This window comes from Carcharodon carcharias, chromosome 4 (assembly GCF_017639515.1).
Source record: "Carcharodon carcharias isolate sCarCar2 chromosome 4, sCarCar2.pri, whole genome shotgun sequence".
Lineage (NCBI taxonomy): Eukaryota > Metazoa > Chordata > Chondrichthyes > Lamniformes > Lamnidae > Carcharodon > Carcharodon carcharias.
In genome coordinates this window covers 19,571,022-19,595,663 of record NC_054470.1, presented here as the reverse complement: position 1 = coordinate 19,595,663, position 24,642 = coordinate 19,571,022, and the positions used below count along the sequence as shown (strand labels likewise).

General features: G+C 44.5%; 1 protein-coding gene across 1 annotated transcript in view; it reads right to left on the bottom strand.

The window, feature by feature from the left end:
* tmc1 (transmembrane channel-like 1) overlaps positions 1 to 24,642 on the bottom strand; it is a 109,023-nt gene that overhangs the window by 46,802 nt on the left and 37,579 nt on the right. The window contains exons 13-15 of the mRNA XM_041185265.1: positions 15,296 to 15,402; positions 12,337 to 12,435; positions 12,008 to 12,150 (exon numbers count right to left, since the gene is read on the bottom strand). Coding sequence (XP_041041199.1) covers positions 12,008 to 12,150; positions 12,337 to 12,435; positions 15,296 to 15,402 — 349 coding nt within the window. The remainder of the gene's footprint in view (positions 1 to 12,007; positions 12,151 to 12,336; positions 12,436 to 15,295; positions 15,403 to 24,642) is intronic.

Genomic DNA, 24,642 nt, shown 5'->3' with positions numbered 1-24,642 from the left:
AGGTGGCTCCACAAATATCCCCATCCTCAATGATGGAGGAACCCAGCACATCAGTGCAATTTGTTATAGTCTGCAGCCAGAAGTTCCAAATGGATGACCCATCTCATCCTCCTCCAGAGGTCTCCAGCATGGCAGATGCCTGTCTTCAGCCAATGCGATTCACTCCATGTGATATCAAGAAACAGCTGAAGGCACTGGATACTGCAAAGGTTATGGGCCCTGACAATATTCAGGCAATATTATTGAAGACTTGTGCTCCAGAACTTGCTGCGCACCTAGGCGAGCTGTTCCAGTATATCTACAACACTGGCATCTGCCCGGCTATGTGGAAAATTGCCCAGGTCTGTCCTATACACAAAAAGCCAGGCAAATCCAACCTGGCAAGTTACCGCCCCATCAGTTTACTCTTGATCATCAGTAGAGTAATGCAAGGGACCATCAACAGTGCTATCAAGCAGCATTTGCTTCGCAATAACCTGCCCAGTTTGGGTTCTGCCAGAGCCACACAGCTGCTGACCTCATTATAGCCTAGATTCAAACATAGGCAAAAGAGCTGAACTCCTGAGGTGAGGTGAGAGTGACTGCCCTTGACATCAAGGCCGCATTTGACCAAGTGTGGCATCAAGGAGCCCTCACAAAACTCGAGTCAATGGAAGATGGTTCTGGTTGTTGGAGGTCAGTCATCTCAGCTCCATGACAGCACTGCAGGAGTTCCTCAGGGTAGTGTCCTCAGCCAAACCATCTTCAGCTGCTTCATCAATGACCTTCCTTCCATCATAAGGTCAGTTCATTGATAATTGCACAACGTTCAGCACCATTCGCAACTCCTCAGATACTAAAGCAGTCCATGTCCAAATGCAGCAAGACCTGGACAATATCGAGGCTTGGGCTGACAAGTGGCAAGTAACATTTGTGCCATACAATTGTCAGGCTATAACCATCTTCAATAAGAGAGAGTAGAACCATTACCACTTGATGTTCAACGGCATTACCATCACTGATTCCCCCACTAACCTCCTGGTGATTACCATTAACCAGAAACTGAACTGGACTGGCCATATAAATACTATGGCTACAAGAGCAGGTCAGAGGCTAGGAATCCTGCAATGAGTAGCTCACCTCCTGACTCCCCAAAGCCTGCCCACCATGTAGAAGGCAAAGTCAGGAGTCTGATGAAATACTGCCCACTTGCCTGGATGAGTGCAGCTCCCACAACACTCAAGGAGCTTAAACCGTCCAAGAAAATGCAGCCTACTTGATTGGCACCCCATCCACAAACATTCACTCCCTCCACCACCGACGCACAGTGGCAGGAGTGTGTACCACCTACAAGATGCAGTGCAGGAATTCAGCAAGACTCCTTCGACAGCACCTTCCAAACCTACGACCATTACCACCAAGAAGGACAAGAGCAGCAGATAGATGGGACTTTCCTCTCCAAGCCACTCACCATCCTGACAGAAGGGTTATGAGGACTCGAAACATCAACTTTGCTCTTCTCCGCCGATGCTGCCAGACCTGCTGAGTTTTTCCAGGTAATTCTCCCTGTCATCTACTCTACATCTATCCTGTCAAATTCCTTCATAATTTCAAAGGCCTCTGTTAGCTTATTTCCCAGCCTTGTCTTTTCTAGAGAAAAGGGCTGCACTCTGTTCAGTCTTTCTGGAGTTATATCACCACATGCTGTATATCTAAAATCAAAAAGGTAAATCAGTCAACCCGCTCTCGCAGAAATGCTGCTCTGAAGCTGACCAGCAGCAGGTGCGCAGGTTGGTTGTGTTGAACAGGTTCTCACCATTGTAGTTCCATGCTGATATTTTAGGTGGAATTATCCCAGATTTGCACTATGTGCAGTAGTGGGCGGGAAAAACAACATTTTACCCGTCAGCCGCAATGGTTGCTTCTCGCGCTGTATCGTCCCAATCCCGCATTAATTATGCATGCCCGGGAAACACGGCATTCCGATGGTGACAGGGCTCTCATTCACCCGTCAAACCATCACCTCACCACTTCATCACGCCAGTCTCATGTAAGCACTCGCCCACCCATGCGGAAACTTCTTATACTGCACTCATCTCACTGTCCTGAGCACTTTTGATGCTGCTTGCTGGGGCTCACTTTTAGTTGACCATCCTTCCTCCACCCTTACTTCTTCCTCCCCCCAGAATCCTTCCTCCAGCTGGACTCCCTCCCCTCTCGCATTCCTTCCTCCCCCAGAATCCTTCCTTCCCCAGACTTCATCCCCTCTCCGCACTCCTTCCACCCTCCCCACCACCACCCCCCCCCCACCCCAGGATTCCTTCCTCCTCCCTCCTCCTGGACTCCCTCCCCTCTCCGCACTCCTTCCCCTTTCCAAACTACTTCCCTTACGCCTTCCACCCCTCTTACACCTACCTCCCCAGTTACCATCTTCTCCCGTTATCCTCTCCTCCTGTATTCCCTACCCCCTCCCAAACTCACCCCCACCCCCCCCAACACCTGGTCTGACCTCCATTGATTAAATATCAATCCCAAACTAAAACCATTATCATCATAGTTGGAGCTGGTAGTAGAAAAATAAAGCTCAATTTGTTTTTTTTTTACAATTTGTTGCTTCCATTTTTAAAACCAAACGCAGAACATAAAAATTTTACTATTTCATTTTTCATGAAATATTATTTCATCAAACTGGCCAGGCTTGGGTCAGTTTGAGTTTCTCATGCAATACTACACAAACCCATAATATTTATATGCTGCATTGTTCATTCCTAATGCACAGATGTTTTTTTTATTTATTCACAAAATGTGGGCTTCGCAGGCTGGGCCAGCCATTTATTGCCCATCCCTAATTGCCTTTGAGAATGTGGTATTACACTTATCCCAATATACCCATTAAATCACTCACACATAAGGTGGGATTTAATGATAGCCGAAGGAGCGGGAATAAGGCGGGGGGATCTGTTGGATCACACAGGAGGTGCCACGTCAGTTCTCCGACATGGGGATAAAAGGCCCAAGTTATCCTGGTGATGTGGAGGAAGTGGGACAGCAATCCTGACGCCACACAGTGGCAAGGTAATTCCAATGGCCTAGCTTATCATTACCACTCATTAGCATAGAACGTTTTTCAATTAATTGCCTTTAGAATTAAGCATGAGGTGCATGGGGATCACAGGCCTTTGGTTTTCTGGCCATTAAAAGCTGTTTGTGAGAAGGCGAGTCAGGCCATGATGGGCAGGGGAACCACTCGGAGCTGCCTACCTCACTTTAGCTATTTTTTTTGAAGAGGGGAGAGGAGGCTGTGATTCATCACATTGGAGAACAAGGGTCTGTGGGGGTGGGATTGCAGGTCACCATGGAGAGGACACTGTGAGGAGGTCAAGGGTGATCTTGGAGAGGTCGAGGGTCAACTTGGGGAAGGCAGCATGATCTAGGGAAGGTCAGGGTCACTGAAGGCTGGTCAAAGATCATTTCAGGGAGGTCATGGGAAGACAAGAGTCACTGTGGGGAGGACAAAGGACACTGCAAGGAGGACAAGAAAAACCAAGGGAAGATCAAGGGCCATCTCAGGGAGGGCTAGGACAAATTTAACTGGCTGCAGGGTTTGGCAATTGTGGAAGAGGCACTTCAACCACAGGCTTTAGGTGTTTCTTGAAGGCCAGGGACCCATTGGAGGACACACCCTCACCAGACTTGACATCTGTAGAGCTTTTGGAATCAATTTCCCACCCAATGTTCCAGTTGGAGGAGGAGTAGCTCAAAGGGAGGCTGATCCGGATTCACAAATGGCAGGAGGCTAACAACCAGCTCAACCTGAAGTTGGTCCAAATGCTGTTGATGATCAGAAAGGATCCAATCAGGGGCCAGTCAGACAAAGATCATGGCAGTGTCCCAGAGTATACAGTTGTTAACTGAACTACCTCCAAACATCTGAGAGGCAAGTCCAGTGATGCTTGCAGATATCTCGGGAAGTCATCACTGACTTGTTTACTCTGCTGCAGGATAACCTATGGTCCCTGGGATTAGGGGGAATCCCAATGCCTACGATTTTGAATGTGATGTTGGTATTAAATTCTACTCAAGCGACTCCTTCCAGGGCTCCACCGGAGGCAAGTGTGGCAACTCCCAGACAGCAGCTCATTGTTGCATCAAAAAAGTGACAAATGCCCTGTTTAAAAGGGCCGGAGAGTTTGTGCGATAAAGGGAGGACCCTGAGAGTAAGGCCAAAAAATATGTGGGCTTTCGGACAATTGCAGGCTTCCCACATTGCAGGGGGTTATCAATTTTGCATGTGGCAGTCTAGGATCCCTGAGAGCAGCCTGTGGCCTTCACCAACAGAAAGGGGTTCCACGTCATTAGCATTCAATTGGTGTGTGACCAGTGTAGACGTATCCTTCAGATGTGTGCTTAATTCCCAGGAAGCTTTCATGGTGCTTGGTTCTAAGCCACACCCAGCTGCTGCAGCTCTTTGAGGCCACTGCACTCCAGCATGGATGAATTCTAGACGACAGGAGTTATCCTGGAAGGAGGTGATGGTGTAGCGGTATTGTCACTGGACTAGTAATCCAAGAGACCCAGGATAATACTCTTGGGACCAAGTTCAAATTGGAATTTGAATTCAATAAAAATCTGGAAATAAAAGTCTAATGATGACCATGGAATGATTGTTGTTTTAAAAAAAAACATCTGGTTCACTAATGCCCTTTAGGGAAGGTCTGATCTGGCCTACACATGACTCCAGCATGTGGTTGAGTCTTAAATGCAGTTGACTCTTAAAACTCAGTTGCAACAAACTACTACAAAGTCACAAAGAAGGAATTGACCTAGGCACCGGAAACGACAATGGCACAGTCCTCCTTCCCAACATCAGGGGGCTACTGCTGAAATTGGGAGAGCTGCCTCAGAGACTAGTCAAGCAACAGCCTGACATAATCATCCTCACGGAATCATTCCTTACAGATAATGTCCACCACCATCACCATCCCTGGGTCCAACAGAGATGGCCAAACAGCACCATACAGTGGGGAGGGAGTTGCACTGGGAGTCCTCAACATTGACTCCATACCCTAATGGCATCAGGTCAAATATGGGCAAGGAAACCTCCTGCTGATTACCACGTACTGCCCTCCCTCAGCTTATGAATCAGTGCTCCTACATATTGAACACCACTTGAAGGAAGCACAGAGGGTACCAAGCACAGAGAGTGCTCTGGGCAGGGGACGTCAATATCCATCATCAAGTGTGGCTTGGTAGCACCACTACTGATCGAGCTGGCAGATTAGGTCTGCAGCAGGTGGTCAAGGAACAACAAGAGAGAAAAACATACTTGACCTCATCCCCACCAATCTGCCTACTGGTACTGGTAGGAGTGACCATCGCACAGACGTTGTGGAGACAAAGTCCTGCCTTCACAATGAGGATACCCTACCTCGTGTTGTGTGGTACTACCACCGTGCTAAATGGGATAGCTTTCAAACAGATCTAGCAACTCAAGATTGGGCATCCATGAGGCACTGTGGGCCATCAGCAGCAGCAGCAGAATTGTACTTGAACGCAATCTATAACCTCTTGGCCTGACATATCCCCCTCTCTATCATTACCTTCAAGCCAGGGATCAATCCTGGTTCAATGAAGGATGCAAGAGGGCATGCCAGGAGCAACACCAGGCATACCTAAAAATGAGGAGTCAACCTGGTGAAGCTATAACACAGGACTACTTGTGTGCCAAACAGCATAAACAGCAAGTGATAGACAGAGCTAAGTGATCCCACAACCAACGAATCAGATCGAAGCTCTGCAGTCCTGCCACATCCAGTCGTTAATGGTGGTGGACAATTAAACAACTCACTAGAGGAGGATGCTCCACAAATATCCCCATCCTCAATGATGGAGGAGCCCAGCACATCAGTGCAAAAGATAAGGCTGAAGCATTTGCTACAATCTTCTGCCAGAAGTGCCAAGTGGATGATCTATCTTGTTCTCCTCCGGAGGTCCCCAGCATCACAGATGCCAGTCTTCAGCCAATTCGATTCACGTGTTATCAAGAAACAGCTGACAACATTCCGGCAATAGTACTGAAGACTTGTGCTCCAGAACTTGCCGCGCCCTTAGCCAAGCTGTTACAGTACAGCCACAACACCAGCATCTACCCAACTATGTGGAAAATTGCCCAAGAATGTCCCATACACAAAGAGTCAGGCCAAATCCAATCCGGCCAATTACTGCCCATCAGCCTAATCCCGATCATCAGTAAAGTAATGGAAGGTGTCACCAACAGTGCTATCAAACAGCATTTGCTTAGCAATTATCTGCTCACTGAAGCCCAGTTTTGGTTGTGCCACTCAGCTCCTGACCTCGTTACAGCCATGGTTCAAACATGGACAAAAGAGCTGAACTCCCGAGGTGAGGCGAGAGTGACTGCCTTTGACATCAAGGCAGTATTTGACCAAGTGTGGCATCAAGGAGCCCTCGCAAAACTCGGGTCAATGGGAATCAGGGGAAAACCCTCCGCTGTTTGGAGTCAGACCTAGCACAAAGGAAGATGGTTGTGGTTGTTGGAGGTCAGTCATCTCAGCTCTAGGACATCACTGCAGGAGTTCCTCAGGGTAGTGTCCTTGGCCCAACCATCTTCAGCTGCTTCATCAATGACTTTCCTTCCTTCATAAGGTTAGAAGTGGGGATGTTCACTGATGATTGCAAAATATTCAGCACCATTCACGACTCCTCAGATACTGAAGCAGTCCATGTCCAAACGCAGCAAGACCTGGACAATATCCAAGAGTGGGCTGACAAGTGGCAAGTAACATTCGTGCCACACAAGTGCCAGGCCATGACCATCCCCAACAAGAGAGAATCCAACAATCGCTGCTTGATGTTCAATGGCATTACCATCACTGACTCCCCCACTATCAATATCCTGGCAGTTACCATTGACCAGAAACTGAACTGGAATAGCCATATAAATACTGTGGCTACAAGAGCAGGTCAGAGGCTAGGAATTGTGTGACAAATAACTCACCTCCTAACTCCCCAAAGCCTGTCCACCATCTAGGAGGCACAAGTCAGGAGTATTATGGAATACTCCCCACTTGCCTGGATTTGTGCAGCTCCAACAACACTCAAGAAGTTTGACACTGTCCAGAACAAAGCAGCCCACTTGATTGGCACCACATCCACAAACAATCACTCCCTCCACCACCGGCGCACAGTAGCAGCAGTGTGTACATCTACAAGGTGCACTGTAGGAATTCACCAAGGCTTCTTCAACAGCACCTTCCAAACCCATGACCATTACCATCTAGAAGGACAAGGGCAGCAGATACATGGGACCACCACCTGGAAGTCCCCCTCCAAGTCACCCACCATCCTGACTTGGAATTATATCGCCGTTCCTTCGCTGTCACTGGTTCAAAATCCTGGAACTCCCTTCCTAACAGCGCTGTGGGTGTACCTACACCACATGGACTGCAGCAGTTCAAGAAGACAGCTAACCACCACCTTCTCAAGGGCATCCAGGGATGGGCAATAAATGCTGGCCCAGCCAGCGAAGCCCACATCCCATGAATGAATGTAAAAAAAAAAAGATGACTTGCTTGAGGCACCCTCGGACTCCAGCCAAGAAGCAATACAATGAATGCCCTGGATCAACATGGGCGATGATTCAGCAGGCTATTGGCTTGCTGAAAATGAGGTTCCCCTGCCTGGATCGCTCCAGCAGAGATGTGCAATATGCACATCAGAGGGCCTCCCGGATAATTGTCATCTGCTGTGTGTTGCACAGCCTCCCGCAGCAAAGGAGGAGAGTGCTTTGTTGATTATTGACCCAAAGGAGTCACACTTCTTATCTATGAGGCAGACGGGGAGGAGTGAGCACAGCAGGCAGATCAGCGGGTTGAGGCTCCTACACCAGGGTGATGGAAAGATGTGCAAGAGCCCCTCCCTCATTCACACCAGATTTCATCAAGCATGATGTCTTTGACAAGCACTATGCTTTAGGCTTTACATCCAGGAGACCTCTACATTTCCTCCCAAGAGCAATTCACCATTGTCCATCGACAAGCCAGTCCATACTTACCATCCCAATCATAGAGAGGTCACTACTTGACCTCCACCCATATGGGCTTGCTACTTATTCTGCAGGCATTCATACAGCTAATAGGTGATAACGTTAAAACCATCAAACACACATGAATAAAGGAAACAAGGTTATTTAATCACACATTACTATAAACTATCACATCAAGGTTGAATATCTGTACCATTCTGGTGTGCCTAGGTGCTCTTTCTCATGCATTTATGGGTGTATGACATGGTGCAACCCCGACAACCGCGGCTGAGGTGAAGACAACCTGCTGAGTACAATGCTCCATCACCTGAGGTGACCTTGGTGGCCATCTTCTGCTGGAGGGTCCCAGCATGCTGAGGGGCTCCTGAAAATGTGTAACTGCTTTTGGCTGGAAGCACTGGGGTCACTAGCAGAGGGTCTAAGGAGCACCGCTTACCTGCGGAGTACCTAAAGAGGCAGAGTGGCACTCCTCCTCCCTCACAGCATGGATCAGCACCTTCTTGATGACCAGAGGAGTAGGGGCACCTGGAGGGATGTCCAGGCACCTCATCTCCCTATCACCTGGCCACTGCTGCATAGAGCTCATAGCCATCGCGATGGCATGCAGGTCCAAGGGCATATCTAGCAGCCACTGACTGCTCTGCTGAACATGGTCTCCATGACGGTCGCCAACTTTTCCATGAAGAAAGCCATGCACTCACAAGTCTGAGACATGACAGAATCCATGGCCTGGATGGACTCCGCCATCATCTGCACATGGCTGCTTACTGCCTCTGGCAGCTCTACCACAGTTCCCTGTCTGTCACTGCATCTCCAAATGATTTTGTGTGGCTGTGATCAGAGGCTCGTCATCAGCCTGTGGCTTAGCATAAGCCTGGCCTCCCAATGTCAGGTCCTTTGATTATACAGACTCCATCAGCTGCTCCAACATGTCTGTAACATGCTCACCAGATTGTGACCCTGATTCTAATTGTGATCACATACTCACCAAAGTGACTGTAGTTGTACTGGTGGAAGGTATGGGGGAAATATTCGACGTGCATCTTCTGAGGATTCAACAACCTCCTCCTCAGAGGTGGACTGCAGGGTCACGGACGACAGAGCAGAAAGTCCCATCGGAATGTGAGGACTGCATTGGAGAACACAAGGAATTAGGTTTACGTCATTCACAATACTTATTCTCATCCATCTCTGATGTGCACCTCCTTTCTGCCCTAGTTTGTAGCTTCCTCACTCTCTTCTCTCTGCACTCCTGTCTTGCCATCAACGTTTGCCCGGTTGCCCTGCTCTGCTGCCAATTCCACCACCTCCTTCTCTGCAGGAGTGTGCGATCTAATGTTGGGCACTCCTCCACCTGTCTTTGTCCATTCTCTGCTGTTGTGTGCCATTTTCAAACAGTGTTAACGTTTCGGGTCCCTTCAGGGCTAAGGAGAAGTGGAAATGTGATGAAATGGAAATGGAAAGTGGAGTGAGCCTCATCATCAGCCTGGATTTCTCTGACAGTGAACAGGGCCCCATCCTGGTTGTTGCGGCCACACTTCCACTCTCACAGCACTTACAACGATGGAAGCATGGGCCTGCAACTTCTCACCCACAAGTGCCCAAGCATCATGATGCATTGCTGGGGCTTATACTTGTTTTCCCCACTGGCTCACTCCCTCTCCTGGCTGAGACAATTACTTGTTGCCCTCATGACAGCCACATTGTTCTACCAATTCTGTCATACTCATCCTGGCAGTGCGGAGGAGGTCAGTGATCCACTTTCTGCATTAGATCCAGGTGCGTCTGTGGACCCAACAGCTGTTAACTGCTGCAAGCTCCGTCCTGGCTTCTTTGTTTAGGTGGCGGGACTTCTGATGCCTTCGGTGGGGAAAAAGGACCTCCCGACATTCCCAGGCAGCCTGGAGGAGAACCCACAGGTACGCATTGCTGAACCATGGGGCCCCCATTGTCTGTTCTGAGCTTTGTACCAGGTGGACAGTTTCTTGATGCCGATCACAGGTCAGGACAAACAATGATGCAGCTGGAGGTCTGCCTGTTGAGCTTGGGGTTCCATTGAAAAAAATAAGGTTGAGCATTGCTGAAAAACGTGTCTTCGAAGGAATGACACCCAGCCTCCTACCCCTTGCATATTTCCAAAGTGTAGATGATACGTTTGCTATATTTCAATCCACAACTGCATATAATAATTTCCTTGCATGTCTTAAAGGGCTCCATCCTGTGCTCAAATTCACCTTTAAAATGAATACTCCTTCCATGATGTACTAGTTGAGAAATATGCCAGGGGGTTCTCCACGGTCTACCATAAGCCTACCTTCACTAGTCAATACACGCTTTGGGACACTTACATTTCCACCAGCTATAAAATTAGCCTTATCAGCTCCCTCGTAAATAAGGCCCAAGCCATTTGCTCACCATGCAAGCTTGATGCTGAAATAGGGCGCATCAAAGACCAGGATAATAGCTACCCTGATCAGATCATTTCACACTGTATATCATGCAAACTCATGAATGGGCCCAAGGCCATAACTGTCGGTCTTGAAAAGTGCCAAGTCTACTCTACTCAGGTTACCCTGGAAGGGCAAGGTATCTCAAAACTTTGAGCAACATGTGAATTGCTTCACGCTGCTACTATGCAGTAGCAACACAAGTGATATTCGCCACTAACAGGATGCTGCCATCAATCCAAAAAGATGTTCTGCCTATCACACAAATGAGTAATATGCTGTATGAATTTCACTGGCAGTGTAGTGCTAAGTATGTAGGCTGTATATCCCAAAATCTGGTGGATCATATCAAACAGCATGTCCCTTCCGTTGTCTGCAACGGGCAAGGTACAGACCGTACCCAACCAGCCTGTGCTTGCAAAACTCAAAACACAGTGTCCAACATTAGATGTGATTCCATGATTGGACAACATTTGCTATATAATCCTCAGTGTGCTAAGAATTACACTGAAAACCAATTTAAGATTGTCAATCAGGCTCGCAATGTGGCACATTTGTGTGTACTGGAAGCTACATATATTAATATGTAGGGCTCTGTTCTTTGCAGACAGAAAGAACACATTGTGCCTGTTTCAGCTAAACAAAATAAGTGACATGATTCTCTGATTCATTCCTCAGGGCAATGTCTTGACCAATCAGAGTCAAGCTGCCTGACTTAAATTTCAAACAATGCTTGATAGTTAACTGTCAGTCACCATTAGCTGGTGCAAACTCCATGGCAATGCATCTACCAATCAGAGTCCACTTGCCAACCAATCAGCGCTCTCATCTCATACAGCATAAATATGTTATTTCCTCTCAAATTGTCCTGATGAATGCAAGATGAAAAGTTTCAACAAAAGAAATGTCTCTTTTTTCAGCATTACTCAAGTTTTGTAGTACCAAACAACTATTTAAAAATGAGGTTGATCCTGGAGGCCTGTTTAGGAGTAGGATTCCCTATGCCTCTGCAACACAGAAGCTGCTGTGTTGTGGACACTGCAGATATGTCCAGGTGCTGTTTAAAAATGGCACCCAGACATCCCACCCCATCAGTAATGGTGAGTTCAGAAACCTCCTTCCTGCCCTCGCTGCATAACTGGCTGAGCCCCACACCTCCACCATGTTTATTGGCCAGCTGCCATGTTATCGCAATTGGTCATCAGTTCCCAGCGCTGCCAGTATTGCCACCCACTTCTAGGTCCACCGCCAGGATAAATAAATTCCACCTATATTGTCAACTGTGTTCACATCATTGCAAAGATTCATCAATAAAATCTTCCATAGTCTACAGTTTATTAAGATATCATCTTTTTCTAGTTAAATAATTTGCTTATTTAAGATAAACAATAAAATTATTACAAAAAATTAAGGGCTGAAATGTTTCGACTTGCTGTGCAGAATATTGAACTAATTGGTTTGGATCCTTTTGACAAGGAAAGAGTTAATAAAAGTCTACTGGGAAGATGGAACTTACGTTCTAATCACCACCATGAAGCTGTATCCTATTGTACCAATTCCCACCAGGAAGTAGCCCAAGGGTAGCCTGAACTTCAGCCATCCAATTGTCCGCTGGTTATTATAGTAACCATAGAAAAGGACAGAATATTGTGCATATCCCTGGCAAAGTTATAAATATATTTTTAAGAGTTATTCTTCACAAAAACTATGTCAGCAAATAAGCTGCTCTAAAATGTACATTTATCTTAACAAAGTAGACTTTACAAATGTAATGATCTCTTATTCCAGCATAAATAGTTACACATGTTTCCTTTGCAGAGATTTCCTAACAAAGATTAAACTTACCCCAAAATCCCACAATGTAGCAAAGTTCATGGCTGAGGTTTGCTCACTCTTTGGAACAGTTTTTCTTGGCATGCTACCATACGGTTTTCCCATCAGAGCCTAAAGTCAACAAATAAAAATATTGAAATGATTCTTTAGAGAAATTATTACTTTTTTCAACCTCAACAATTGGTAATTGACATTACCATGGGTATGCCTGTCTTTTAAGGATAAAAAATAAAAACTTCTTTGTAATCAGTAATGCTTAGTCAAGGTAATAAACAACACAGATTAGGTTGATAATCACAAAGGGCAATAGGCTAGAGGTATACTGTTCAAGTTCTAGTTTTGGATTTGATCCTTGTCCTTACCAATACGTTCTAACACCAGCAGTTACCTCAGGTATTGTCCCAATTAGCCACTATAATTTCAGAAGTTTGTAAAACCCAATACATAAATGGAATTTCCACTGATCTTCCCCTACAATTGTAGCAGTCATTCAGGAGAAAGTTTCTGCTATTAGTCTTTAATAAAACTAGTTCAACTTTGCTTAAAAGGCAAATGAAGCAAAAGGTCTGGTCTCACTCTGGCATTTGAGAGACTCCAGTGTCCCAAGTGTAATTCAGTCCAGAATACTGGAGCAAGGAAGAAGGTTGAAGGTGATCTTGGAGGATCTCAATAGAGTAAAGACCCCAAATCATGAATCCATAAAAGTAGCATCTAGCAACATCCTTTAAGGTTTATTTTTCATTCATGGGATATGGATGCCGCTGATAAGGCCAGCATTTGTTTTCCATACCTAATGGTTTCTGTGAACAAGGCGGTGAGTCACATCTTGCATACAATTGAGTGGCTTGTTAGGCCACTTCAAGAGCAGCTAAAAGTCAGCTATAAACTGGTCTGGAGTGAGATATTGGCCAGGCCAGGTAAGAACAGCAGATTTTCTTCCCTAAAGGACATTATTGAGCCAGATGGGTTCATGATCATCACCATTGATGCTAGTATTTTTTAATTCCACATTTTATTTAATTAATTGAATTTAAATTTCAAAGCTGCCATTTGAACTCGTGTTTTTGGATCATTAGTCCAAGCTTCTGGAATACTAATCCAGTTGCATAAACATGACGCTACCATACCCCTGAATGTAAAAGCAGCAAAGGTCAAATGCACCAACCCTGATTTTAATCTGAGTTGAAAGGCAAGCATGGGTTCAGTAAAGTGTCAGTGGGGTCCCACCGCAACTCTCCAACGTGTAACCCAAGTATTTTAACTCCAGGGTCCCAATTCCCAGCTGAACTCAGCAGCAAAGACATGAGGCTGGCTGGAGCAAATGGGACAAGCATGGCAGCCACCATGGATTGGTGGGAATGCTCCCTGACTGTCAAGTAAGTAGCTCAGTGAGGCTCCTGACAAAATTTTTGTTAGATAACAGTATACTGCCATTAACATTATTGTTGGAGCATCATCACCACAAGGTCTGCAGAGCAATGCACAAAAAAAAAATTACCTTTTCAAAAGAACTAGGAATGGGAAATGAATGTGACCTTGCCAGCTTAATCCTAATTTTGGAATACACAATAAAAAAACAATGTTGATTCCATGAAAGCAGAAGTGGAAAAAAGGGCAGGGATTCATTATAGATTTCCACCACTTTCACAGCCATTGTATTTCCTGGCAGCACTTCTGCCAAATAGCAGAAGAATCTGCCCAAACATAGATGCATGCAGTTAAATGACACAGCAATGACTATGCATTGTTAAGAGTCCGCATTCCCATCATTACTGTCATGGTAATGCTGGACATAAGTTATTCTATTAGCATGAGAGTCTATAGGCATGAAGAAATGTGGAACAAAGTTTAAATGGCTATAGTGAGCACTTCAGTGGAGTGAGGAATGACCAATTTACAGAGATTTATTGCTTGAATTTTTCTTCAACAGTGAAAGAAAGAGCATAGTCCTTGGTGATACTGTCTGGCCATCTTAGCTGCCACAGGCATAGTAATCTTGCATTAAAATCTCATGAACAGGTACAGAAAATAATCAAAAAGGCTAATTGAATACTGGTCTTTATATCTAGAGGACAGGAATACAAGGGGGTTGGGAGTTCAGGGAGGTTGAAATCATGTTTCAGATATACAAAGCCCTGGTTAGACAACACCTGGAATACTGCGACAAATCTGGGCACCATATCTTAAGAGAGATATATTGGCCTTGGAGGGAGTGCAGCTTAGATTTACCAGAATGATACCTGGACCAAGGTTAAGATACAAAGAGACAGTACACAAACTAGGGTTGTATTCCCTGGAATGTAGGAGGTTAAGGGGTAATTTGATAAAAAGTTTTCAAGATATTAAAGGGAATAGATAGCATAAATTGGGGAAAACTATTTCCATTAAAATTGGAACCAGATCTTTCAGAAGTGAAGCTAGGAAACACTTATACATGCAAAAGGTGATAGAAGTATAAAACTTCCACAAATGACAACTGAGACTGGATCAACATTAGTTTTAAACTGAGATTGATAGAATTTTGTTAACCAAGAGTAATAATGGATATGGAGCAAAGGTGGGCACATTGAGTTAGGTTGCATACCAGTCATGAGCTCACCGAATGGTGCAACAAGCTTGAGAGGCGAAATGGCCTACTCCTGTTCCTATGACCCAAGCAACAAACATGCTGTTAGAGCATCATTGTCATATGACTGGAGAGCAATGCACAAAAAAGTCACTATATTTTCAAAACAATTAGGAGTGGGCAATGAATGTGATCTTGCCAGAATAATCCTAAATTTGGGAACACACAATAAAAAACAACTATGATTCCATGGAGGATTATTTTGCAGAAAGCAGAAGTGAAATATCTAGCTTACAAAAGCTGTTTATTATTGTGAAAACCCATTTGGTTTACTTGATGAACATCAGTTTTAATTGAAAACATTTTGATGATGAAATAACCATTTGTATTTTTTTTAAAGTTTACCTCAGGGATCATGACCAAACCAAAGGTTAATCCAAACAGAACCATATTAATTCCATACATCCATCTTAAGAATATGAAATATGAAGCAACTGATGAACCAAAGTGACCTGGTAAAACAATAACAAAAACATTATTGCAAACTATGAACAGGGAATTATTCCAGGAGTTAAAGAAAATGTGAAAATGATGAAACATCAACTTGGTAGCATCACAATACCATGGCAGCTGAAGAGGGAGGGAAGCATAAGGTAGATGCTCAATGTTTGCTGATTCCAGCAGCATTATTATGGAGAGGCACTGAGCAGAAGACTCATTCATGGCCACGTTGAAGTAAAAGATCAGTGTGGGAACATTCCTGACCTTCTGTCACTACCTTCTAGCAAACATTTTCAGGACAGCATGCATGAAGCGTAACTTTCCCCTCTGCCCTTTTCCCAAGACACACTAAAACCTCTACTCAATTTTTGGCCTGATCTGGGACTGAGTAGGTCAGTATGGCCTGAATCTTCACAAAGACAGAAGAGTTCCACGCCTTAGCCAAAATGACGCCAGAGCCTGGAATCTGGAAGTCCCATTCCAGAACCTGGCACCCACCATTTTCACCGGGGGCAGGGGAGCGTAGTGGAATGGGGACAGGACATGTTTCATATATCCGTGGTTCACAGAGGCAGCAGCACATTTAAAAACATAGCTGTCTTCACGCAGAAGCAATTTTCATTACTGGGATTACTAAGACACAACATGGGGGAATTTATGAATTGGAGAAAAAGGTCCAAAGCTACTGGAGTTCTTTGGAGAGGTCAGGTACCCCTTTGGGGTTATTAAGTGTAAACACGAATATGAATAAAAAGCGGATAAGGTCTGTGGAACTGTCAAGCTCCATTTAAATCTTCTGCTCTTTAAATTTTGAAAAAAAGCCAAGGCTGCAGTTGAAAAAAATCAGTGCTTGTAATTTCAATAGATGTTTGTTGACATAAGTCTGAGGGTTATCATTATACCATTAGTGCTGCTTGTCTGTTCCACAAACTATCACTATCACAGTGGGGATGTGTATATTCACAGTTTGATTGACAGCTCCAAGTATATACAAAGGAATTAGCTGTCTTTGATGTGAACCTATGAATATAAATGTTTATTTTTATAAGGGATTAAGTACTTGAAGGGAGTTAAATGTATTAAATAGGCCTTTATAAATAAGAATGTTTTTCTAATATAATAGGACCAAGATGAGGAGGAATTTCTTCAGTCAGAAGCTGATAAATCTTTGGAATCCTCTACCCCAGAGGGCTGTGGATTCTCAGTCACTGAGTATATTCAAAGCAGAGGTTGATAGATTTCTAGACACCAATGGCATTAAGGGATATGAGGTTATGCAGGAAGATGACATTGAGGTGGAAGATCAATCATGGTCTCTTTAAGTGGCGGAGCAGACTTGAGAGGCCGATTGGCCAACTCCTGCTCCTATGCTCCTATATGGTGAAATCAGCAATAGATACTTAGAACTTGATTTTATTTCATCTCAATATGGCTCCTGAGGTCTGCTCATTGTCGTTATTGGGTGAGTTGGCATTGAATGTGCAAGGGCAAATGGTGGCTGGTGGGTGCATGGGTTGGCTTGAGATGATGAGATGCCACTAAGTTGGCTTAGGGGCTGTAAAGGGCCATGGGGATGGGAGGGGTGTCATGGGTTTGCATGGAGGGTATGAGGGGCCATGGGGTAGATAGAGGGGCATGGGTTGGCATTGAGAGTAGGAGGGTCTATGGGGGTGGGTGGGGACAATAAGATGGCATGAGTTGATGTAGATGGAGCATAGGGAATGTGTGGGAGGTGAGGGAGTTTAAGAGGTGAGGGCTAGAGGGTTGTTTTTTTTTAAACATATTTTATTGTAAATGGGATGAAGTCCCAGAGCACCGAGGTAGGCTTTTTAACTAGCCTGTCTCGGCACTCAGCCGTCCTTGTGGCTGCTTCCGCAACATTTCCAGGGTAGCAGGCCCAGCTCTGGTTAGCACCAACCTGGAACCAAAATCTGGCCATTCATGGAATCTTTTCCTAAGTCAGGTTTGGGGATTTGGGGATTTGGGAATTTTCCTGACTCTGTGCACCCAATTTTGGAGTGAAAATTCGGCCCCATGTAACAATCCCAATTCTGTAGCACTGAGTGCTTACATACCAATGGTTAGCATCACCCTGGCAGGTTCACAACCCAATCAGGCCTATAGTCCTGCATCCTGTATTTGAATCACATGTAATAATAGGCAAGGCTGTGAGCCTATCACATATGTTCTGCACACTACAACACAAGCAAAACCCAGATCAAAGCATACAAGAGTAAGAATTTAACAAGCATTTGGACAACCCTTAACACAATCATATTGTAAATAAATATGCTGCCTCAGCCCTCCTTGTCGGGTTAGGGACATAAGGATATGATCCCACAGCACCACATCCCATGAAAGAATAAAAAATTCCAAGAAATAACCAACCTGTCCAGAGGTGGAATAAAGCATTTCATTTTAAATATTTTTTCCTGCCTATAGGTATTTCCTGCGTGTTATGGTGCGCACTGATTTAGGGGTTGGTTTTAACTCCCAGCAAGCTTCAGATAGATGGACATTGGATGAATTCAAAACACACTCAAAGTTATGGATTTCAGGCCCAGTAATTTAACTCTTGCGTTAATTCCCAACTCCAGTCGGTTGCTTGTGTGAAACAGAAGGAAAGCAACACTCAGCTGGTAAGTGGAAATATGAGCAGCCTGAAAGCTGTCTGTTTCTCCTGGCCCAGAAAGGAAATATTTCAGCTTACCTTGAAGGACCTCTAAATCTTCCTGACAGATGTTGACCGGCTTCGTTCTGATGATAAAGTCGTAGGGGCTTGCTCACACATTGAGCTAAAATTCAACAAGGGCCCCTCATTGATATCAGGGATCCCAAATTAGCATAATTATGAGGCCCTTGCCTGTTTGTGGCAGGTGTGTCCGCCACCAAACTGAAGTTTATCCACTAAAATAGTGGTCAGCAGGATTCAAGTGGGAAAAGGTGTTAAGGCTTAATGGTCCATTTTAAAGACCCTCTGCTCTATTCACACCAACAGCATTAAAATTCTTCCACTATAGTTAGAATAAGGCTCAGAATCAGGCTGCAAACACCTGAATATGTTGCCATAAGAAGGTTAATGATCCCACGGGAAATGTCAAGCTCAGTGAATGCATCTTCAAATGCCATAAAGTAGAAACTGCAACACTACTGTCAGTCACTGCACACTTTACGCCCATCACTCACCTAACAACCTCTATCAATCAGAATTCATGCATATCATTCGCATGCTCTACTTCACCTGCACACTTAGCATTTCTAAAGCAAAAACAGAATTACCTGGAAAAACTCAGCAGGTCTGGCAGCATCGGCGGAGAAGAACAGAGTTGACGTTTCGAATCCTCATGACCCTTCAACAGTTCTGTTGAAGGGTCATGAGGATTCGAAACGTCAACTCTTTTCTTCTCCGCCGATGCTGCCAGACCTGCTGAGTTTTTCCAGGTAATTCTGTTTTTGTTTTGGATTTCCAGCATCCGCAGTTTTTTGTTTTTATCACTTAGCATTTCTGCAAGCTTCACGCCCACAACTTACAACCTGTGCATGATAGTCACATCAGCCAAATAGATTGCATGACACTTACTGACAGACTTCCCTCTCTCTTATACAACAAGGTGACGCACAACTGGCAGCAGCAGGAGCTAATTGCAGGGGGACAGGAATGTCTGCACATCCCAAACCCCAGTGCTGGACATTGTTGAAAAGGCCATTGAATAGACCATGTTCAGTGGCAAGACTGAAGTCAGCAAAGATGATGTTATCCTCATACCTAATCCTCCTCATATCCCACTTCCCCTCATCCCACACTCTCTTCTGATTTAGTTGCAGGTGGTGTTAGCATGCACCTCTTACTTCCCTCCTCCCCTAATCACATCCTTATCCTTGTGCCTTTTTCTTTTCCAAGAGGTGCAACGGGCCAGGCAATGAAGGAAAAATCCAGGAGAGAGTGATGATGAAGATACACCATCACTTGATTTCACACTCACAGCTATCAGCTCACATACTGACAATGCACCTATCTTAGATAATAGATTAGAAACAGGATCTGTACATAGAGAGGCACGAGAAACTAGTAAACTGCAGCCAGGGCAGTGAGAGGAAATAGATGAGGACTTTGAAGAGACATTGTACAGAAGAGCCCTGCTGGAATGCACAACTCAAGGCCTGATGCTTTAGGAAGCCTCTCTGAATGCATGGAGAGCTTCAGCACCAGTGGCGTAGGGTTTTGCACGGAGCTTGAGACTATCCTTTCCAGCACGGAAGAGATGTCTAATAGCCAATCTCAAAATCTCTATTTCAACACTAGCAGCAGCCACCTAAATTCTCATTGCTGGAGTGGGAGTTCAGGTTGCTGTCATGCAAGGTCAGCTTGCAACAATGTAATGTCAGACTACAGTGCTCAAAGTAAGTTGCAGCAGGCTGCATAAGCCCTAGTATTCTATCCTCCAACAGATCACTAGGTTTGCTAAGCTGATGCCCTAGGACACAAACCAGCAGTCCTCTCTCAGAATGACAGCATTCATGCTCCCAACACTACCACTCCACCAGTGTCCATGCTGTTGCTGTTATCCCCTGGTACTTCTGATATTATAGCACTCCCTCTACTGAACCCAAATGTCAGCCTAGATTGTGCTGTCAGGTCATGGAGTAGGACTTGTACTCATAACCATCTGATGCTCAGTCAAAATGGCACATATAATACAATGCTACTGAAAATGAAACATGTATTGATTGTAATATTTTAATACTCACAATGTGAGACATGTCAGTAGTAGGAAATGGTGTATCTGAGCATCAAATATTTCCAGCTCAGTTACAGCTGGGATTAAATGTTATGCAATCCCTCTATTTTGCCCAACAATGTGTCCTAACCCAACCTCAGAAATGCATTCATTAGAAGGGCATTCCTGGTTTACACTTGAGACTTCTGTGAGTGAAGCTGCCAATTATAGTAAATTTGATGTTTAGTTGAACCAGTTAGGAATGGGATTCAGAACCTCATATTATTTCATGAGCTCTTATGCCTTGCCAGAGGTCGGAAGTGGAGATGTTCGCTGATGATTGCACAATGTTCAGCATCATTCGCGACTCCTCAGATACTGAAGCAGTCCATGTCCAAATGCAGCAAGACCTGGACAATATCCAGGCTTGGGCTGACAAGAGGCAAGTAACATTCGCGCCACACAAGTGCCAGGCAATGACCATCTCCAACAAGAGAGAATTTAACTATTGTCCTTTGACATTCAATGACATTACCGTCACTGAATCCCGCACTATCAACATCCGGAGGGGTGGGGGGGTTACTGTTGACCAGGAACTGGACTGGACTAGCCATATAAATACTGTGCCTACAAGACAGGTCAGAGGCTAGGAATCCCGTGGCGAGTAACTCACCCCTTGGCTCCCCAAAGCCTGTCCACCATCTACAAGGCATAAGTCACGAGTGTGACGGAATACTCTACACCTGCCTGGACGAGTGCAGCTCTAAAAACACTCAAGAAGCTTGACACCATCCAGGACAAAGCAGCCCACTTGATTGGCACCCCATCCACAAACATTCACTCCCTCCATCACCGATGCATAGTGGCAACAGTGTGTACCATCTACAAGATGCACTGCTGCAACTCACTAAGCCTCCTTAGACAGCATCTTCCAAACCTATGACCACTACCATCTAGAAGAACAAGAGCAGCAGACACATGGGAGCACCACCACCTGGAAGCTCCCCTCCAAGTCACTCACCATCCTGACTTGGAAATATATCACCGTCCCTTCGCTGTTGCTGGGTTAAAATCCTGGAACTCCCTCCCTAACAGGACCGTGGGTGTACCTACACCATATGGACTGCAGAGTTTCTAGAAGGCAGTTCACCACCACCTTCTCGAGGGCAATTAGGGATGGGCAATAAATTTTGCCCTAGCCAGCATGTCCACATCCCATGAAAGGACTTTTTAAAATTCTGTCTGAGATGGAGTCATCCTTGAAGTTCCAGCAGTGGCTAGGATAAGGTGACATCCTGAGGACTGGTTTAACAATAATCCAGAGAATATGAGTTCAAATCACATTCACTAAATTCAGTTGTGTCAAAATATTACAAATAATTCAGGGCAACTAAGAATGGACAATAACTACCACCCTTGTTAGCAAAACCCAAATCCCAAAAATTAACTTTTTTTAAAAACAAAAATGTAAAAGTGAAATATGCATATATAAATGACTTGAATCTTGGAATACAAAATAGAATTTCAAAATTTTCCTATGATATCAAACTTAGAGGAGTAAAGATGACACAAATTGCCTGCAACATGACATAGGTAGGCTATCAGAATGGGCAGACAAGTAGCAGATAGAATTTAAAACAGAAAAGAGTGAGATGATGCATTTTGGCATAAGGGATGGGGAGAGGCAATATAGACTTAATGGCACAGTTCTAAAAGGTGTGTAGGGGCAGAAGGTTCTTGGGGTGTGGGACATACTGAAGAGAATGGTTAATAAAGCATAAGGGATCCTGGGCTTCATAAATAGAGGCATTGAATACAAAAGCAGGGAAGTTATGCTGAATCTTTATATATGGTTATGCCCTAACTCGGGTTTGATTCCAATCCTTTAGGAAGGGTGCTAGAGGAAATTTGTCAGAATGATTCCAGGGTTGGCGGATTTGAGTTACAAGTTTAGGTTGGAAAAACTGGGGTGGTTCTCCTTGGAGCAAAGGAGATGGAGGGAGATTTGATAGAGATGTGCAAGCTTATGACAAATTTAGATAAGGTAGACAAGGGAAAACTGTAACAAAAACAAAAATAGCTGGAAAAACTCAGCAGGTCTGACAGCATCTGTGGAGAGGAACACAGTTGACGTTTCGAGTCTGTATCTCTCTTCATCAGAACTAAGGAAATAGAGAAATGAGGTGAAATATAAGCTGGTAGAGTGGGGTGGGACAGGTGGAGCTGGATAGGTGAAGGCAAAGAAGAGATTGCCAAAGATGTCATAGACAAAAGGGCAAAAGGGTGTTGACTGGTGGTGATATTATCTAAGGAATGTGCTAATGGGGACATTAAGGGTAGCAAGCAGGACGAGCAAGTGACAGATGGCCCTCTTGGGGGTGGGGTGGGGGGAAGGGTTTGAAATGGGCTAAAAGGTGGAGATAAAACAATAGATCGAAATAAATTTAAAAATAGGTGGGAAAAGAAAAATATATATTTTTAAAATTATAAATTATTGGAAAAGGGGGGGGATCAGAAAGGGGGTGGGGATGGAGAAGAGAGCTCATGATCTGAAGTTGTTGAACTCAACATTAAGTCCGGAAGCCTGTAAAGTGCCTAGTCGGAAGATGAGGTGCTGTTCCTCCAGTTTACATGAGCTTCACTGGAACATTGCAGCAGGCCAAGGACAGACATATGGGCATGAGAGCAGGATGGTGTGTTGAAATGGCAAGCAACAGGGAGGAAAACTGTTCTCATCCACTGATGGTACAAGGACTAGGAAATACAGGTATAAGGGTTTGGGAAAGAGATACAGGGGAAATGTAAGGAAGAACAGTTACACAGCGAGGCACAATTTCAAAATTAGTGGATGACACAAAACTTGGAAGCATTGAGAACTGTGAGGAGGATAATGTAGAACTTCAAAAGCACTTAGACAGGTTGATGTAATTGTTACAGACGGGAGGGGGTTTAATTTAGAACAGCCATGATTTCTCCACTCACTACCCGTCCATAAACAGAAAGGTGTTTTTTATTTTTGATTTCCTCCATTATAAGCAGTGACGTATTTCCCCCAATGCTTTGGATTTGGAATGGTCCAATCCGCCATTAATAATGCCACAACAAAACCGAGGTAGAGTAAAATAAGAGGGGTAGTTTATTTTACACAGAAATGGGGTTTTGCAACATCCGTAACCCTGTGTTCCCTAGTCCTTGTACCATCAGTGAATGAGACCAGCTTTTCCTTGTCTACCTTATACAAATTTGTCATAAGCTTTCACATCTCTATCAAATCTCCATCAATCTCCTTTGCTCCAAGCAGAACAACCCCAGTTTTTGCATTCATACAACAAAAGAGAGATAAGTGAAAGAAAGGAGTTCAGGGCAGAGACCATGATAAGATTAAGAATTATGGTTTCACATGAGTCCAGAGACAAGAATTAAAGTCCAATGAGGAATTCTTTTGCAGAATTTGACTGGCTGAAAAACCAACAGTGTAAGATTAATTTTTCTGGCGTTGTTGATGTCCCAAGGTGAAGTAGGCACACAGAGATTGAATCAGTTCTGTAGGCAATAGTACAAAATCTTCCCAGCAGAGTCAGGCTAGATGGTGGCCATTTGTTCAACCTGGCCAGAGCTTGCTTCTGTATTGCCTGCCCTTCAAATGTTAAATAGCAGGCTGAGAATGGAATCCGAAAGCCATACAATTAAAGCAATACAAACAGCTCAAGTCTTGGTCATGTGACAGAGTGGTTTCAGATCCAGTTATTCAGCTAATGAAGCTCCCCTGGTTAAAATGCATTGTGTTTTGAGCCGGTAACTGTGGAGCCATTAGCACAACATTGGAGATGAGGAGTCACAAATAGGTCTGCCTTTGTTCATAGCTGGCTGGTACAGATGTCTCGTCTACTATCCTTCGTGTTAGCTTGGCAAGAATATTTATACAATGCAAGGAGTGTTACATTCCAGGTGTTTTTTGTGTTAGCCTTTGTCCATTCTTAAAAGAAAAATAATAATTTTATGAAGTAGCCAGGATGACATAGATGTATATATTTTTATTCAATCATGGGATGTGGGCTTCGCTGGCTGGGCCAGCATTTATTCCCCATCCCTAGCTGCCCTTGAGAAGGTGGTGGTGAGCTGCCTTATTGAACCGCTGCAATCCATGTGGTGTGGGTACACCCACTGTGCTGCTGGGAAGCAGGTTCCAGGATTTTGACCCAGCGACAGTGAAGGAATGGCGATATATTTCCAAGTCAGGATGATGAGCGTATTCCTTCGTGTTTTCTGATCATGACAGAATGGATGTACAAGAGGCGGATGAAATGGAATGCATAGAAGTGTGAAATGATTCATTTTGATTGGAAGAACAAGGAAAGGCAATGTAAAATAAAGGATAGAATTCTAAAGGGGGTGCAGGAGCAGAGGGACCTGGATATTTATATATATGCATAAATCATTGAAATTGGCAGGATAGATTTACTAATAGTGGCATAGAGTACAAAAGCAAGGAAGTTATGTTAAACTTGTATTAGAACACTGATTTGAACTGAG